Source organism: Muscardinus avellanarius, assembly GCF_963383645.1.
Source record: "Muscardinus avellanarius genome assembly, chromosome: 16".
Classification (NCBI taxonomy): domain Eukaryota; kingdom Metazoa; phylum Chordata; class Mammalia; order Rodentia; family Gliridae; genus Muscardinus; species Muscardinus avellanarius.
The window spans coordinates 22716507-22734139 of NC_137802.1; the positions used below are offsets into that span (position 1 = coordinate 22716507).

General features: G+C 45.7%; 1 protein-coding gene across 1 annotated transcript in view; it reads left to right on the forward strand.

Annotated features, from left to right (window-relative positions):
* Positions 1–677: 677 nt before the first annotated feature.
* CRK (CRK proto-oncogene, adaptor protein) overlaps positions 678–17633 on the forward strand; it is a gene marked incomplete at its 5' end in the record, with an annotated part of 36119 nt that continues 19163 nt past the window's right edge. Inside the window, one exon of the mRNA XM_080712913.1 lies at positions 678–918. Coding sequence (XP_080569039.1) covers positions 678–918 — 241 coding nt within the window. The remainder of the gene's footprint in view (positions 919–17633) is intronic.

Sequence of the window (17633 nt, forward strand, 5' to 3'; positions counted from 1 at the left end):
GCGCCACCACGCCTGGCTCCTATTTTTATTTTGAAACAAGGCTTTGCTAGGCTGACGAGTCTCACTAGCATTATAGGAATGTGCCACCACACCTGGCTAAGCTCTATTTTTTAAATTTTGAAACAAGGTCTCACTAAATTGCTGGGGAACCTTGCTAAATTGCTGAGGCGGGCTTCGAACCCGGAATCTTCCAGTCTCAGACTGCCAAATCCTAGGATTACAGGCACGCACTTCCATGCAACGCTTCTATTCCAATACCTGGATGAGTGTCACTAATAGTGAGTTCCAGATGTCCAAGACCTGGAGCCCTTCTGCCCAACCCAGCAAACGGGAATCTCTGCAGACAGCGAGCCGAAGCCCCGCCCCGTCTCTAGACCCCGCCTCCCCAGGCTCTGCGGCCCCAGTCCCAGCCGGGCGGCGACGCCCAGGGGTCGCATGCGCAGTGCGCTCGCGCGGCTCCTCTGCCCTTCTCCCAATGGCGGGCGGCGGTCCCCTTCCCGACAGCCTCCCTGGGGCGAGAAGCGCGTCATTTCCGGTGGGGAAGGCCCGCGGCCGCCGTCGCCATTTCGGGGGCTGCTGCGAGGCTGAGACCGGAGCCGGTCCGCTGGGCGGCGGGCGCCGGGGCCGGAGGGGCGCGCGCGTCGGCGGCGGCCCAGCGTGTAGGCGCGGAGGCGGCCATGGCGGGCAACTTCGACTCGGAGGAGCGGAGTAGCTGGTACTGGGGGCGGTTGAGCCGGCAGGAGGCGGTGGCGCTGTTGCAGGGCCAGCGGCACGGGGTATTCCTGGTGCGGGACTCGAGCACCAGCCCCGGGGACTATGTGCTCAGCGTCTCCGAGAACTCGCGCGTCTCGCACTACATCATCAATAGCAGCGGCCCGCGCCCGCCCGTGCCACCATCGCCCGCTCAGCCTCCGCCCGGTGAGGGACGGAGGGAACGGGAGGCCCCGGGCGGGGGTGAGGGCCGCGGACCCCAGCCGAGTCGTGCCGGCTGCTCCTGGCCAGCGGACCCCCACGAGGGACGTGGGCAGAGGGCCGGGACGACCCTGGCAGGGACTGCCCAGGCGCGTTCCCACCGGCGAGCGGCAGTGTGAGCGGGAGGAGGAGCCGCTGACCCGGGCCTCTGGGTGTGCCTTGGGAGGACAGCCCAGGGGAAGGGGAACTGCTTCGGCCCCAGGGTGGGGCTGGCGCTGGAGCCAGGCACTAGGGCAGGGCCAGGCAACGTGGGGACAAAGAGCCGAGGGGGATGTTGGCACTGCGGGGGCATCACTTGGCAGCAGTGCCCAGAATGAATCCGATAATCCTACAAGTGGCTTTTAGGCTGGAAACATTTCCTGCAGTGTCGGAGAGCTGGGTTTGGCCATACTCCCCTGGTGGCCTTTGGTAGGAAGTCACCACATACTAGCCGGGAGGGATGGAGACACCCTCAGGAAACCGGTCAGCTTTTTCCTTTCTTGGGCATTCTTCCAAAATGCTTTTACCGTCCACTTTCCCGGTGGAGGACGAAGGTGGTGTAGTGCCTTGGTAATTGAAGAAGGCCTTCCAAGACCAGCCCCAGAATAAGTTGATGCCTAGTTGTGCCCGAGACTGGTCACCACAATTAGGGGGTTTAGTGGAGCAAAGACTTTTTTTTTTTTCTTTCCAGAAAATAAACCAGAAATAAGCCAATGAAAATAATCTCTACCTTGGAAGTGAATGGAAGTCCATTATCCTTGATCTTAAACATTGTCAGTATCATACTTGTAGGCCTCTTGCTCTCTGGGCTGTGGCCAGAGTTTTCCTGGATATTGGGAACAGACCCTGTTGGCAGATTCTCCAAGAATTTAAATGATCCCACTATGCCTTTTCAGTTAGGGATCATTGAGATGTGACTGTCATACCCATGTTATTGGAGTTGTTTTAGGAATGCTAAGGAAATGTATGGGTTTAGCACTTGAGATTTTAAGATACAGAATAATTATTACCATTGTCTGTATGCATTTATAATAGCACCAAGAGACCTAGTGCCTTCTAACTTCCCAAGTGGAAATAGTTTCCTCCTGACCAGCTGAGATTAGATCCAGGCTAGTCTCGTGAGTTAGGGGATTCCTGGGCCAGCCTTTGAAGACTTGCCCTTTTAGGATAGTCCTAATTTAGATTTACTCAGTATGCCATAAATAGGGTAATGGTATATACCAATTGATGGTAGGGTCTTTTAAGTTTGCAAATTATCCTAGATCTTAGTCTGGTCAGCTTAATAGCCTTATAACATAAAATAGGCATACTAATGCAACGGATATTTGCCCTAAACCAGATGAATTCTACTTTGATGCCATCTGCAAAGTATCTAGGGTTTTGCATTAAATACAGTACCAAGATGGTAAACTATCTTTGAAATTGATTTCTCAACCCTTTATTTGTGTATGTGTTTTTTTAGCTGCAAAATTTGGAAATGGCAGCAATAAGATTTGTTACCTTAGTGTTTTTCTATACCTTGGCATTGTGATTTTATATCTCAGCACTTGCATTGAGCTCCACTTTTTAAAGACAGGTAAGAGTTCAGATCCTTCCCCAGAGGAGGAGACAAGCCAGGTGTGGTGGTGCATGTTTGTAATCCTGGTGCTTGGGAGGCTGAGACAGGAGAATTGCAGATTCATAGCCAGCCTCTGCTACTTAGTGAGAGGCCCTCTGCAACTTATGAGACCCCGTTTCAAAGTAAAGAATAAAATAAAGCTGGGAGTATAGCTAAGAGGTAGAATACCCCTGGGGACAATCCCAGTACCACCAAAAAAAAAAAAAAAAAAAAAAAGAAGAGAAAAGGACAATTTGCTAGAGTTTGTGGATGGGGTATACTCGTGTATTGTGCTAATTCTGCATGTACCCCATTTTCTATGTAGGACAATAGATTCAGTTGCTATTTCTACAATGATTACTTAATCTTTGTTCTCCTCTTTCCCATCAAGCTCTTTTTCTTTTGAAGCCACACAGAGGACTTTCTTGAATTTTAGAGAGGTATATATAATATTAATAGCTAACATTTATTGACTAGTTATTCTCTGCCAGGTACTTTGCTGAGTATCTTTAAGTGCCTTATCTCATTTATTGTCTGTAATAGTCCTAGTGAATAAGTACTATGATCTCCATTAAAATATTTCCATCTTATAGAGGAAACAGATTTCAGTAATTTGCCTAAGGTCACTCAACTAGTAAGTGACTAGAATCTGGATTTGAATCTCGGTATTCTGGCTTAAAGCTTTCTTTCTTTCTTTCTTTCTTTCTTTCTTTCTTTCTTTTCTTTCTTTATTATCTTTGTGTGTGTGTATGACACTGGGAATGGGACCCAGGGGCATTCTACCTCTGAGCTATACCCCCAGCCCTATTTTTCTATTCTGAAATTAGTTCTCACTGGGTAGCTAAGTAGCTGAGGCTGTCTGCAAACCCGGATCCTCCTGTCTCGGCCTCCCAAATGCTGGGATTACAGTGTGCACCACCACGCCCGGCTGGCTTGCTTCTTGCTTGTGTGTTTCATTTATTTATTTATTTATTTAGTATTGGAGATTGAACCAGGGAGCATCCTACCTCTGAGTCATACTCCCAGACATTTTTTGGGGGTGAGGGATTTGGGAATTGAACCCAGGGGCAATCTACCTCAAAGCTATGCCCCCAGCCCTTTTTTTGGTGGTAATGGGGATAGAGACCAGGGGCATTCTACCTCCAAGCTACATCCCCAGCCCTATTTATTATTATTATTATTTTGTACTGGGGGTGGAACCCAGAGGCTTTTTTCTACCTCCGGACTATACTCCCAGACCTATTTTTTAATATTTTATTTGGAAACAGGGTCTCACTAAGTTGCTGAGAGCCTCAGATAAGTAGCTGAGGCTGGCTTCGAACCTGTGCGATCCTCCTGTCTCCACCTCCCAAGCACTGGGGTTACAAGCATGCGCCACCACGCCCGGCTATTCTTTTATTTTTGAAAAAAGGTCCCACTAAGTTGCAGAGAGCCTTGCTAAGTAGATGAGGCTGTCCGGAAACCTGGCATCCTCCTGTTTCTGTCTCCCAAGTACTGGTATTATAAGTGTGTGCCATCACACCCAGCTCCAAGCCCAATTTTTTTATCCTTTTGGGGAGCTGAGTCTGGAGATGGGACCCAGGGTCATTCTATCACTGAGCTATACCCCCCACCATACTTTTTATTCTTTATATTGAAACATTTTATTCTTTATATTGAAACAGAGTCTAAGTTGCGGAGAGCCTAAGTAGCTGAGGGTATCGGCAAACTGCGATACCAGTCTCAGCTACTCCAGTCTCAGCCTCTAATGCCGGGATTACAAGTGTGCGCCATAACGCCCAGCTTATTCTTTATTTTGAAACAGATATTACTAAATTGTGGAGGACCTCACTAAGTACCTGATCTGAGGCTAGCCACGAACCTGCAGTCCTCCTGTCTCAGCCTCCAGGGAACTGCAATTACAAGTGTATACCACACTGCCTAGCTCCCAGACATATTTTCTTCCTCTCTCTCTCTCTCTCTCTCTCTCTCTCTCTCTCTCTCTCTCTCTCTCTTTCTTTCTTTCTTATTTGTGTGTGTGAGTGTGTGTATGTGTGTGGTTCTGGGGGTAGAACCCAAGGGCCTTTCTACCTCCAGGCTATACTCCCAGACCTATTTTATACTTTATTTGGAAACAAGGTCTCACTAAATTGCTGAGAGCCTCACTAAGTAGCTGAGGCTGGCTTCAAACCTGTGCGATCCTCCTGTCTCAGCTTCTCAAGTGCTGGGATTACAAGCCTGCAGTGGACCTGGCTATTTCTTATTTTGAAACAGTGTCTCACTAAGTTGCAGAGGGCCTCACTAAATTGCTGAGGTTGGCTGTGAACCTGCGATCCTCATGCCTCAGCCTACCAAGTACTGGGATTATAAGCATGTGCCACACCATTCCTAGCTCCCAGTCTTTTTTTATTTTTATTTTTTTCCGGTGGGTCTGGGGATGGAATCCAGAGGCATTCGACCTCCGAGCTATACCGCCTGCCCAATTTTTTATTCTTTATTTTGAAACAGGGTCCCACTGAGTTGCGGAGGGCATAAGTAACTGAGGCTGTCTGCGAACCGTGATCCTCCCATCTCAGCCTCCCAAATGCTGAAATTACAAGCGTGTGCCACCACGCCCGGCTTCCCAGTCTTATTTATTAATTAATTTATTTCTTTTTGAGGTAGGGTTTCACTAAATTACCCAGGCTGGCCTCAAACTTGCCATCCTCCTGTTTTATTTTTTTATGAGATTGGATGTTTAGGGAAGTATGACCATATACTCTTTTTTTAATTTTTGAGATAGACTCTTCCTAAATTGTCGAGGGAGCCTTGAACTGTGAAGTTCAACTTAGCAAGACCCTGTTTAAAAAAAAAAAAAGTTTAGTGGCATAGCTTAGAAGTAGAATGTTCCTGATTTCAACTCCCAATACCCCCTTCCCATGTATAGAATGGCTAAGTAGGCTTGTTGTGAGTTTTTTGTTTTGTTTGCAGCTCTGGGGATCGAACCAGTGGTCTTGTGCATACTGTGTAAGCACTACTGATTTACAACCCGAGCCCTAAGTTTGTTTGTTTATTTATTTATTTATTCTTTGGGGGGGTGGTACTGGGGTTCCTGGAAGCCCTTCTACCTCTGGGCTACACTCCCAGACCTATTTTATACTTTTGATTTGGAAACAGGATCTCTTAAGCCAGCAAGGCTGGCTCCGAACCAATGCGATCCTCCTGTCTCCGCCTCCCAAGCACGGAAATTAGAAGCGTGCGCCTCCATGTCTGGCTTGTTTATTTATTTTTATTTATATTTTTGCAGTACTGGAGATGGAGCCCAGGGACATTCTACCTCCAAGCTACACCCCCAGCCCTATTTTTTAGTCCTTTTTATGTTTGAAACAGGGTTTCATTGAGTTGCGAACGGCCTCACTAAATAGTATCTGAGGCTGTCCATGAACTGCGATTCTCTGAATGCTGGGATTACAAGTGTGCACCACCACGCTCAGCAAGTTTAGCTTTTAAGAGACCTAGGGATAGAATAGGCCAGGGATTCTCAGTCTTTTCCAGTGAACCTGCCTTACCTCCCACTGGCCTCCTGTGCTGTAATAGCCTGGGAGCATCCTGGCTGTGCCCCAAGGCTGTTTGGAAAGGTTTAGTCAAATCTGGTCATATTCTCTTAGGTAAGGCTTCTAGGTGAACCTTACAGGAAGATTTGCAACAATTGATCTACTAGTTTCTTCCTCTTAGAACAGTGAAGAACTAATTTTGGACTCTGCCTTGACCAGTAGAGTTCACAAAACTGAATGAGCATGAGTTAGACATTTTCACTACTCATAGTTACAAACGCTAGAGACTGGGTTTGAATCTTTACCTGCCAGTTACTAATGGCACAACTTTGGACAGATTGTTTAACTTCTTTCTGCTTCTGTTTAATCATCTGTGAAAAGGGAAAATAGTAATGTCTCATGGGGTTGTTGTAACACTTAAATCAGACTGGCATGTTAAGCACTTGTTAAGATACTTGTTAAGATAGGTTGGCATGGTAGTGCATGTTGTAATCCAGTACTTGGGAGCTGAGACAGGAAGATTCCAGGTTTTCGGCCAGCCTCAGCTACTTAGTAAGGCCCTCTGCAACTTGGTGAGACCCTGTTTCAAAATGAAAGAATAAGAGCAGGGCGTGGTGGCACACGCTTGTAATCCCAGCATTTGGGAAGCTGAGGCAGGAGGAATGCAGTTTGCATACAGCCTCTGCTATTTAATGAGGCCCTTTGCAACTCAGACCCTGTTTCAAAATAAAGAGTAGCTGGGTATTGTGGCGCACGCCTGTAATTCCAGCATTTGGGAGGCTGAAACAGGAGGATTGTGGTTCGTGGAGAGCCTCAGCTACATAGTGAGGCCCTTTGCAAGTCAGTGAGACCCTGTTTGAAAATATAGAATAAAAAATAGGGCTGGAGCCGGGTATGGTGGCACACGCTTGTAATCCCAGCATTCGGGAAGCTGAGACCAGAGGATTGTAGTTCACGGACAGCCTCAGCTACTTAGGCCCTCTGCAACTCAGTGAGACCCAGTTTCAAAGAATAAAAAATAGGGCAGGGGGTACAGCTCAGAGGTCAAATGCCCCTGGATTCTGTCCCCAGAGCTGGGGGAAAAAAATAGGGCGGGGGTGTACCTCAAAGGTAGAATGCCCCTGGGTTCCATCCTCGATACTGCAAAATAAAATAAATAAATAGAGTAAAAAATAGGGCTGGAGGTGTAGCTAGGAGGTAGAATGCCCCTGGGTTCAATCCCCAGCACTACAAAAAATAAGTAAATAAGAAAAGAATAAAATAGGGGGTGTAGTAGCTCAGAGGTAGAATGCTCCTGGGTTTCATCCCCATTGCCACACACACACAAGATGCATATATAGCCAGGTGTGGTTACTCACACCTGTAATCCCAGTACTTGGAAGGCCGAGATAAGAGGATCACAGGTTCAACGTCAGCCTCAGTAGCATAGTGAGGCCTTTAGTAAATTATTGAGACCCCGTTTTAAAAAAAAATAGCCGGGCGTAATCCTAACACCTGGGAGGCTGACATAGGAGAATCACACAGGTTTGAAGCCAGCCTCAGCTACTTAGTGAGGCTCTCAAGCTTGACATATTGGTGCACACCTGTAATCCTAGTACTTGGGGGGCTGAGAGGAAGATCACAGGTTCATGACCAGTCTTAGCAACTTAGGCTCTCAGTAACCTAGCAAGATCCTGTTTCAGAATAAAAAATAAAAGAGCTGGGGGTATAAATCAGAGGTAGAATACCTCTGGTTTTAATCCCTAATATTTATCTCTTTCTTTCTCTCTCTCTCTCTCTCTCTCTCTCTCTCTCTCTCTCACTCACTCACACACACACACACACACACACACACACACACACACAATGGGGCTAGAATTGTGCCCCTGGATTCAGTCCCATCTACCACCACACACATACATACACATGTATATATGTGTGTGTACATGTATTATTATGAACATAGGTAGGGGTTAGAAGCAAAATGGAAAACCATTCTCAGCTTTGAGAAGTGCACTGGCTTCCAAGTATGGGTCATTGAGCTCTAGTAAAAGTGTATATTAAGCTGGGCGTGGTGGCGCACGCTTGTAATCCAGCATTTGGGAGGCTTAAACCGGAGGATCACGGTTTGCAGACGACCTCAGCTACTTAGTGAGGCCCTCTGTAATTAGTGAGACCCTGTTTCAAAATTAAGAATAAAAATAGGGCAGGGGGGCCGGGCGTGGTGGTGCAAGCTTGTAAAACCCACGCTTGGGAGGTGGAGACAAGAGGATCTCGCTGGCTAAAGAGAGACCCTGTTTCTAAATTAATTAATTAATTAATTTATTTATTTATTTGTGGTACTGGGGGCGGAGCCCAGAGGCCTTCTACCTCTGGGCTATACTCCCAGACCATTTTTTAAAAATATTTTTATTTGGAAACAGGGTCTCATTAAGTTGCTGAGAGCCTCACTAAGTAGCTGAGGCTGGCTTCGAACCTGTGTGATCCTCCTGTCTCAGCCCAAGTGTGAGGATTACAAGCGTGCGCCACCATGCCCGGCTTCTGTTTCCAAATTTAAAAATATAAAAATAGGTCTGGGAGTGTAGCCCAGAGGTAGAAGGGTTTCCAGGAACCCCAGTACCACCAAAAAAAAAAAAAAAAAAAAGGCAGGGGGTGTGGCTCGGAAGTCAAATGCCCCAGGCCCACGAAAAAAAAAAAGTGTTAAGCAGGGCGTGGTGGCACATGCTTGTTATCCCAGCATTTGGGAGGCTGAGACAGGAGGATACTGGCTCACAGACAACCTCAGCTATTTAGACCCTTTGTAACTCAGCGAGACCCTGATCCAAAATAAAGATTAAAAAATAGGGCTGGGGTATAGCTTGGAGGTAGAAGGCCCCTGGGTTCCATCCCCAGAACCACACAAAAGGAACCGTATGTTAGAGAATAATGCTGGGAAGGAGGGAAGGGCTGTATGAAGAAGTAGGAAAGGAGCTTGATATCAGGACATGGAAATAAAGTAGTGCATGCTGTGCCTGCTCACCCCAAAGCCTCCCATCTATTTCCTTAATGGATGAAGGAAGTTAGAAGTATGCTTCATTTTGTGGTACTGGAGATTGAACCCAGGGCCCAATCCTTTTAATTTTTTATTACTTTTGAGACAGGGTCTCACTAAGTTCCTGAGAGTCTTAAGTTGCTGGGGCTAGCCTCAAACCTGTGATCCCCTGTCTCAGCCTCCCAAGTGCTGGGACTCCAGGTCTGTGCCGCCGCGCCCACCCAGCTTGTCATCTTGGTCCAGGGTCTCAGCTCACTACGTCGCTGAGGATCTTGCTAAATGGCTAACGCTGTCCTTACACCTGTGATCCTCCTGCTTAGCACATGCCTGACCACTCTGGGCTTCAACTTGCCCCCTTTTGAGAGCAAAGGAAGTGTGGTAATTGTTTATGATTCATCTTCAAATAGTGCTGGGCCAGGCCAGGCATGGTGGCGCACACTTGTAATCCCAGCATTCACTTTCAGGAGGATCGGGGTTCTCAGCCTCAGCTACTTAGTGAGGTCCTTTGCAACTCAGTGAGACACTTTCAGAATAAAGAAGAAAAAATAGGGCTGGGGGTATAGCTTAAAGGTAGAATTCCTCTGGGTTCCTTTCCCAGTAGTGGGGGAAAAAAATGCTGGACCAACCCACTTCTCTAGAAATAACATGCACTGGTCATTACCCACTGTTTCCTTTGTCACTTTTAGCTTTTTTTTTTTTTTTTTTTTTTTTTGGTGGGTTTGGGGGTGGAACCCAGGGGCATTTGACCTCTGAGCTACACCCCCTGCCTTTTATTTTATTCTTTATTTTGGAAACAGGGTCTCATTAAGTTGCAAGGGCCTCCCTAAGTAGCTGAGGCTGTCTGCGAACCACAATCTTCCTGTCTCAGCCTCCCGAATGCTGGGATTACAGATGTGCGCCACCATGCCCGGTTTATTCGTTTTTGAAACAGGGTCTCACTGAGTTGCAGAAGGCCTCACTAAGTAGCTGTGGCTGTCCGTGAACCATGATCCTCCTGTCTCAGTCTCCCAAATTCTGGGATTACAAGCGTGCTCCACCACGCCGGGCCACTTTGATCTTGCGGTTCACAAACCTGGTTCTTATGTCTTATTCTTCAGTGTCAGACTAACCATTTGGAGAAATTCTTCAATGGGTTGCTTAGAAGTTTTAGCCTTCAAAAATCTCTTGCCAGGCATGGTGGTGCATGATTATAATCCTAGTACTTGGGAGGCTGGGACAGAACGATCATGGGTTTGCAGCCAGTCTCAGTAACCTCAAGGTGAGGCCCTCCATAACTTAGATCCTGTTTCAAAGTAAAGAATAAAAAGTAGGAGCTGAGCATGGTGGCATATGCTTGTAATCCCAGTACTTGGAAGGCTGAGACAGGAAGATCACAGGTTCAAGGACAGACTTTGCTACTTAGTGAATCCCTCTACACATTAGGCCATTTCAAGATAAAAATAAAATAGGGCTGGGGGTGTAGCTAAGAAGTACAATACCGCTAGGTTCAATTCCTAGTGCCACAAAGAAATAGGGCTGGGGGTATATTTCAGAGGTAGAATGCCCCTGTTCTGTGACCCCCTTTAAAAAAATCCCATTGTAGCCGGGCGTGGTGGCGCACGCTTGGAATCCCCGCGCTTGGGAGGCGGAGACAGGAGGATCGCGCAGGTTCGAAGCCAGCCGCGCGCGCTGGCTTAGGAGACCCTGTTTCCAAAAATGAAAATGTAAAAATAGGTCTGGGAGTGTAGCCCGGAGGTAGAAGGGCTTCCAGGAACCCCAGTACCACCAAAAAGAAAAAAAAAAAAATCCCATTGTAGAAGGAACTGGGCTTGGTGGCACATACCTGTAATTCTAGTAGTTGAGAGGCTGAGAAAGGACAGTTTTAGGTTCAAGGCCAATCTCAGCAATTTAGCCAGGGACTCTGAAACTTAGACCCTGTTTCAAAAAAAAAAAAAAAAAAAATAGGGCGGGGCGTGGTAGCGCACGCTTGTAATCCCCGTGCTTGGGAGGCAGAGACAGGAGATCACGCAGGTTCGAAGCCAGTCGCGCGCACTGGCTTAGGAGACCCTGTTTCCAAATAAAAATGTAAAAATAGGTCTGGGAGTGTAGCCTGGAGGTAGAAGGGCTTCCAGGAACCCCAGTACCACCAAAAAATAAATAAATAAAATAAAATAGGGCTGGTGGGAGGGTGTAGCTCAGAGGCAGTCCCTGAGTTCTGTCCCCAGCACCATAGACACAAAAATAAGTTCATTTATTGCAGTACTTCTCCAAGGTTTTTTTTTTTTTTTTTTTTTTTTTTTTTTGTACTAGGTACTAGAGATGAGGCTGGCCTCAAACTTGTAGTCCTTCTGCCTCAGCCTCCTGAATAGCTGGAATTATAGATGTGCACCACTGTGCCTGGCTAAACTAATAGGTGTTTGGTCCCATTTTATACGTCAAAAGCCTGAACTACAGAATATGCAAAGTACCATTCTGATAGCTGCTGTTTTCATTTTTCCCCCTTTTTTTCCTATTCATTTATTTATTTATTTGGTACTGGGGATTGAAACCAGAGGCATTCTACCTCCAAGGTATATAGTAGGAAGATTTTATTTATTTGGAAACAGGGGTTTCACTAACTTGCAGAGGGACTCTTGAGTTTCTGAGGCTGGCCTTGAACCTGCGATCCTCCCATCTCAGCCTCCCAAGTTCAGGCATTACAAGCGTGCACCATCATGCCCGGCTTTCCTATACTTTTTGTTAGGAATTGAACCCAGAAGCACTCGCTATCACTGAGTTATATCCCCAGTCCTATTTTATTTTATTTATTTATTTATTTATTTTGTGGGCCTGGAGATAGAACCCAGGGACATTCCACTTCTGAGCTATACCCCCTGCCCTATTTTTTATTCTTTATTTTGAAACAGGGTCTCACTGAGTTGCAGAGGCCCTCACTAAGTAGCTGAGGCTGTCTGTGAACCGCGATCCTCCGGTCTCAGCCTCCCGAATGCTGGGATTACAAGTGTGTGCCGCCATGCCTGACTCCCAGTCCTATTTTATGACAGAGTCTCACTTCGTTCCCAGGGCTGGCCTTGAACTTGAGATCCTCCGGTCTCAGGCTCCTCAGGTACCTGAGATTACAGGTGTATGCCAACATGCATGGCATATCTACTGTTTTTAGAAAGTTCTTTTTGCCTAGGAGACCATAAATCTCATTTGCCTTTAAGTTTGCTTCTCACATGGAAATCAGTGGCCTTTTAGCTCTTTCTATTGGACAAGTGGTTATGGCATTTATCTAAATAATCTTTGTAAATGCTTGAGCAGAGGAGAAGAGAAGGACCTAAAATGAAGGAAGAGAAATAGAAAAAGAAGTGCTGTGAGATTCTAAAGAGGCTGATCATGGAGCAGCTGTGGTATTCCCTTGTAAGAAGTAGACTGGCCTGTTGAACCCGAGTCCTCAGCTGCTGAAACTTCACTTCAGTGAGTGTGGCATTGTAAAAACTGGCATAACCTGGGATTAGGCAGGTACACAGAGACCAAAAGGATATCCAGCTGCTGGGATTGCTTTTGATATCTGAATGTGTTGAGTCATTTATAAGTGCATATTCAGAATCCAGCATGGAGCCAGGCGTGGTGGTGCACACTTGTCATCCCAGCATTTGGGAGGCTGAGACAGGAGGATCGCAGTTCACGGACAGCCTCAGCTACTTAGGCCCTTTGAAGCTCAGTGAGACCCTGTTTCAAAAAATAAAGAATTAAAAATAGGACTGGAGGTGTAGCTCAGAGGTCAGATGCCCTGGGTTCCATCCCTAGTACCGAAAAGAAAAGAAAAAAAGAATCCAGCTTGGGTTTGTTGTAAAGTACATCAGTGAGGTTCTCCAAGTCCCACATAGCTATGGAAATTCTGTTGGTTCTGTCCTCTGGACTGGCTAACTCTCTCCTTCCTTTTTGGCCCATCTATTTTCTTCTTTTGACTGTTGGGAAGAGGTGAAGGAGGAGAACACAGCTGTGGTGTGGTTTTTGCTTATCTGGAACTCAAGCATGTCCTTTTTCCCTTCTTCCCATCTGGAGTTTGGGTGATGGAGGCTGATTGTGCCACACATCTGAATGCCTGCCAGTACACAAACCAGGCATTTCTCTGTAAAATTATTGTACTCTTAGTAGCATATAAGGATAGCTATACACCTGGCAGGCTGAGTCAGGAGGATCACAAGTACAAGGACAGTCCCAGCAATTTAGTGAGGCTCTGTTTCAAAACAACAAAAAAGGTTGGGTGTGTTAGCCAGGCGTGGTGGTGCACACTTGTAATCCCAGCATTTGGGAGGCTGAGACAGGAGGATCTCGGTTCGAGGACGGCCTCACTACTTAGGCCCTTTGCAACTCAGTGAGACTCTGTTTTAGAATAAAGAATAAAAAATCAGGCTGGGGGTATAACTCGGAGGTAGAATGCCCCTGGGTTCCATCTCCAGTACTGCAAAAAAAAAAAAGAATAAAATAGGGTTGAGGATGTCGATCGGAGGTAGAATGTCCCTAGGTTCTATCCCCAGTACTGCAAAAAATATAATAATAATAATAATTATTATTATTATTATTACTATTAGTATTGGTAAAGTTTATCAAATGTTTCTCTTGATGTTGGCTTATTTTATTTCTGTCTATTGGGATTGCCAAACAACAACCACAAAAACATCAGACAGCAAGTGGCATTAGAATAAAAAATGGATTAAACCCACTTCATACCTTTGTGTCAAGTGATCTGCCAACCGACTGATCTGGCAAAGGGACTTGTCTTCATAGTATTTATTCTTTCTTTTTTTTTTTTTTTTGCGGTATTAATGATGGAACCCAAGGGCATTCTACCTCCAAGGTACATCCCCAGTCCAATTTTTTTGTTCTTTATTTTGAAACGGGGTCTCGCTGAGTTGCAAAGGGCCTCACTAAGTAGCTGAGCCTGTCCAGGAACCGTGATCCTGTTTCAGCCTTCCAAATGCTGGGATTACAAGCATGAGCTACCACGCCCGGCTGGTATTTGTTCTTTTACCTCCTTTCTCCCCCTATAAATTCATTTCTTTGGCCTCGTACAGTAATAGAGCAAGCATAACAGTGAATGACAGAGATTGCCTACTCTTCCAGAGTGAAGAGTGCTTAGGAAAAGTCTAAAAGGATGGTCAGAATTCCTGTACTTTGTTGTGTCTCAGGATATAGTTTGTCACTGCTCTTTGTTTCTCTAGGAACACACTTGTCAAAATGCCAGGGTGAGGGAAGCCTTCTAAGACATGCTACTTGCTTGCCAACACACATCTTTGTGTCCCTAACTGTGCTATGAGATTCTCAAAACTGGGGACAGATTTTCATTTAACTTCTTTCCCTCACTTTAGAGTTAAGTGTGTTAAAATTAATATGCCTGGGAGCCGGGCGTGGGTTGTGCACGCTTGTGATCCCAGCATTCAGGAGGCCAAGACCGGAGGATCGTGGTTTGCAGACAGCCTCAGCTACTTAGTGAGGCCCTGTTTCAAAATAAAGAATAATAAATAGGGCAGGGGGTGTAGCTCGAAGGTTGAATGCCCGTGGGTTCCATCCCCAGACCCACACACACAAAAATTTTTTATATGCCGGGGCTGGGTGTGGTGGTACAGGTCTTTAATCCCAGTACTTTGGAGGCTGAGAGAGGAGTATCAAAGGTTTGAGGACAGCTTCAGCAAAATCGCAAAACTCAGCAATTTGTCATAAAAAATAAGGAGGACTGGGGTCATAGCTCAGAGGTAAAATGCCCCTGGTTTCAATTCCCAATACTACCAAAAAAAAACACTGCTGGGTGTGGTAGCATACAACTGTAATCCTAGTACTTGAGAGTCTGAGACAGGAGGATTGCAGTTTCAGGCCAGCCTCAGTGATTTAGTGAGGCTCTTTTTCAAAATAAAAAGGGCTGGAGGTGTAAGGTGTATCTCAGGTAAAATGTCCCTGTTTCAATCTCCAGTACAAAAAAAAAAAAAAAAGAATGGCATGAAATTCTGGTTGGAGTGGGAGGACCTCTTGAGCCAAGGAGTTAGAACTAGGCTGGGCAACCCAGTAAGAATCCTCAAAGGACATGGTAGTGCACACTTGTAATCCCAGCATTCAGGAGGCTGAGACTGGAGGATCATGGCTCGCAGACAGCCTCAGCTACTTAGTAAGGCCCTCTGCAACTCAGTGAGACCCGGTTTTAAAATAAAGAATAAAAAATAGGGCAGGGGGTGTAGACTGGAGGTCGAATGCCCCTGGGTTCCATCCCCAGACCCTCAAAAAAAAAAGAATCCTCAAAGGAAAAGAAAAAAGATAACACTTATTGAGAATTTGATTTGCCAGCTACTATAACAAAAGGGGAAAAAACCCATTTGAGTCGGGCTTCGTGGCACATGCTTGTAATCCCAGCATTTTGGAGGCTGAGACTAGAGAATTGGGGTTCATGGACAACCTCAGCTGCTTAGCGAGGCCCTTTGCAATTCAGTGAGACCCTTTTAAAAATAAAAAGGCTAAGCCGAGCGTGGTGGTGCACGCTTGTAATCCCAGCATTCGGGAGGCTGAGACCGGAGGATTACAGTTCGCAGACAGCCTCAGCTACTTAGGCCCTCTGCAACTCAGTGAGACCCAGTTTCAAAATAAAGAATAAAAAATAGGGCAGGGACTGTAGCTCGGAGGTCGAATGCCCCTGGATTCCATCCCCAAGCCTGCAAGAAAACCAAAAAAATAAATAAATAAAATAAAAATTAAAAAGCTAAAAAATAGGGCTGGGGGTGTAGCTCAGATGTACAATGCCCCTGGGTTCATCCCCAGAACCACCAAAACAAAAAAATTTTTTTAGCCTTTAATGTTGGCCTGTAGTTGAGTAAGCTTTAGCAGCAAGGAAGTTAAAGTTAATCGGGATCATTAGCTGGGCCCTAGATGCTTTGCTGGGAATTGAATCTAGAGGCCTTCTTCCTCTGAGCTACACCCCAGCTCTTATTTTTTTATTTTGAAATAGGTTCTCACCCTGAGTTGTGGAGAGCTTCACTAAATTGCTGATTCGGGCCTGAACCTGCAATCCTCCTGTCTTAGCCTTCCAAGTACTAGAATATAAGCCTGTGTCTCCATTTTAATATTTTATTGTAAAACAAGGTCCTACTAAGTTGCTAAGGCTCACTTTGAATCTGGGATCCTCCTGGCTCAGTGTCCCAGGTGCTGGGATTACAGGCATGTGCTACCACACCCGACAAATAGATGGATTTTTTGCAATATAGAAAATGTTCAACTTTGTTTTGGGTACAAGGGGTTGGACCCAGGTGTATTCTACTTTTGAAACAGGATCTTGCTAAATTATTGATACTCTTGCTAAATTGCCTAGAACTCTGTGATCCTCCTGTCTCCGCCTCACAACTACTGGGATTCTAGCCATGTACTACCATGCCTGGCTCACACATGCAACTTTCTTTTTTTCTCTTTCTTTTTCTATTTATTGCTTTACTTATTTACTTATTATTTTTTGCAGTACTGGGAATGGAACCCAGGGGCATTCTACGTCCAGGCTACACCCGTAGCCCTATTTTTTATTCTTTATTTTGAAACAGTCTCATTGAGTTAGCAGAGGCTGTCTGTGAACCACGATCCTCCTGTCTCAGTCTTCCAAATGCTAGGATTACAAGCATACCCCACCATGCCCGGCTTGAAGCTCCACTTTCTGACCATTTTCCTTATTAGGAACCAAGGCCTAAACTGGGCGTGGTGTCCCATGCCTGTAATCTCAGGATTTGAGAGGCAGAGATATGAGGATCTCAGGCTTAAGAACAGTCTCAGCAAGTAGACTCTCATCAACCTAATGAGACCCTGTTTCAAATAAAAACTATTGCTGGGGATATAGCTTGGAGGTAGAATGCCCCTTGGTTCAATCCCTAGTACTACCCAAAAAAAAGAATTGCCCTTAATCTCAGTACTTGGGAGGCTGAGACTGGAGGATTGAAGATTCATGGACAGCCTTAGGAACTAGTAGCAAGTCTATTGAGACCGTGTTTCAAAGTAACTCCTCTTATCTCCGCCTCCCAAGCCTGGGGATTACAAGTGTGCACCACCATGCCCGGCCACAGTCATATTTTTAAAGTACAATATGTAGAAAAATATCAAGATATGAAATTATATATACTAAACAAATTTTAAGATACATGTAATCTGACAGGCATAATGCCACACACCTGTAATCCCAGTACTTGGGCTGCAGAAACAGGAGGATTGTAGGTCTGAAGCCAGCCTCAGCAATTTATACCCTTCTTTCCTTCCTTTCTTTGTACTGAGGATTGAACTGAGGGAAATTCTACCTCTGAGCTACAGTTCCAGCCCTGTTTTATTTTTATTTTGTAACTAAGTCTCATTAGGTTGGTAAGAGTGTCACAACTTGCTGAGGCTATCCTCCAACCTAGGATTCTCCTATTTCAGCCTCACAACTTTTGGGATTACAAGGGTGTGTCAGCAAGCCCAGCAACCCTGTTTCAAAATATAAAATAAGGGTGAGGTGTAGTTCAGAGGTAGAATGTCTCTAGGTGTAAATCCCTAGTATCCCCAACACCCCAAAAGAAACAAAAAAATAGGGTTGGTAGTG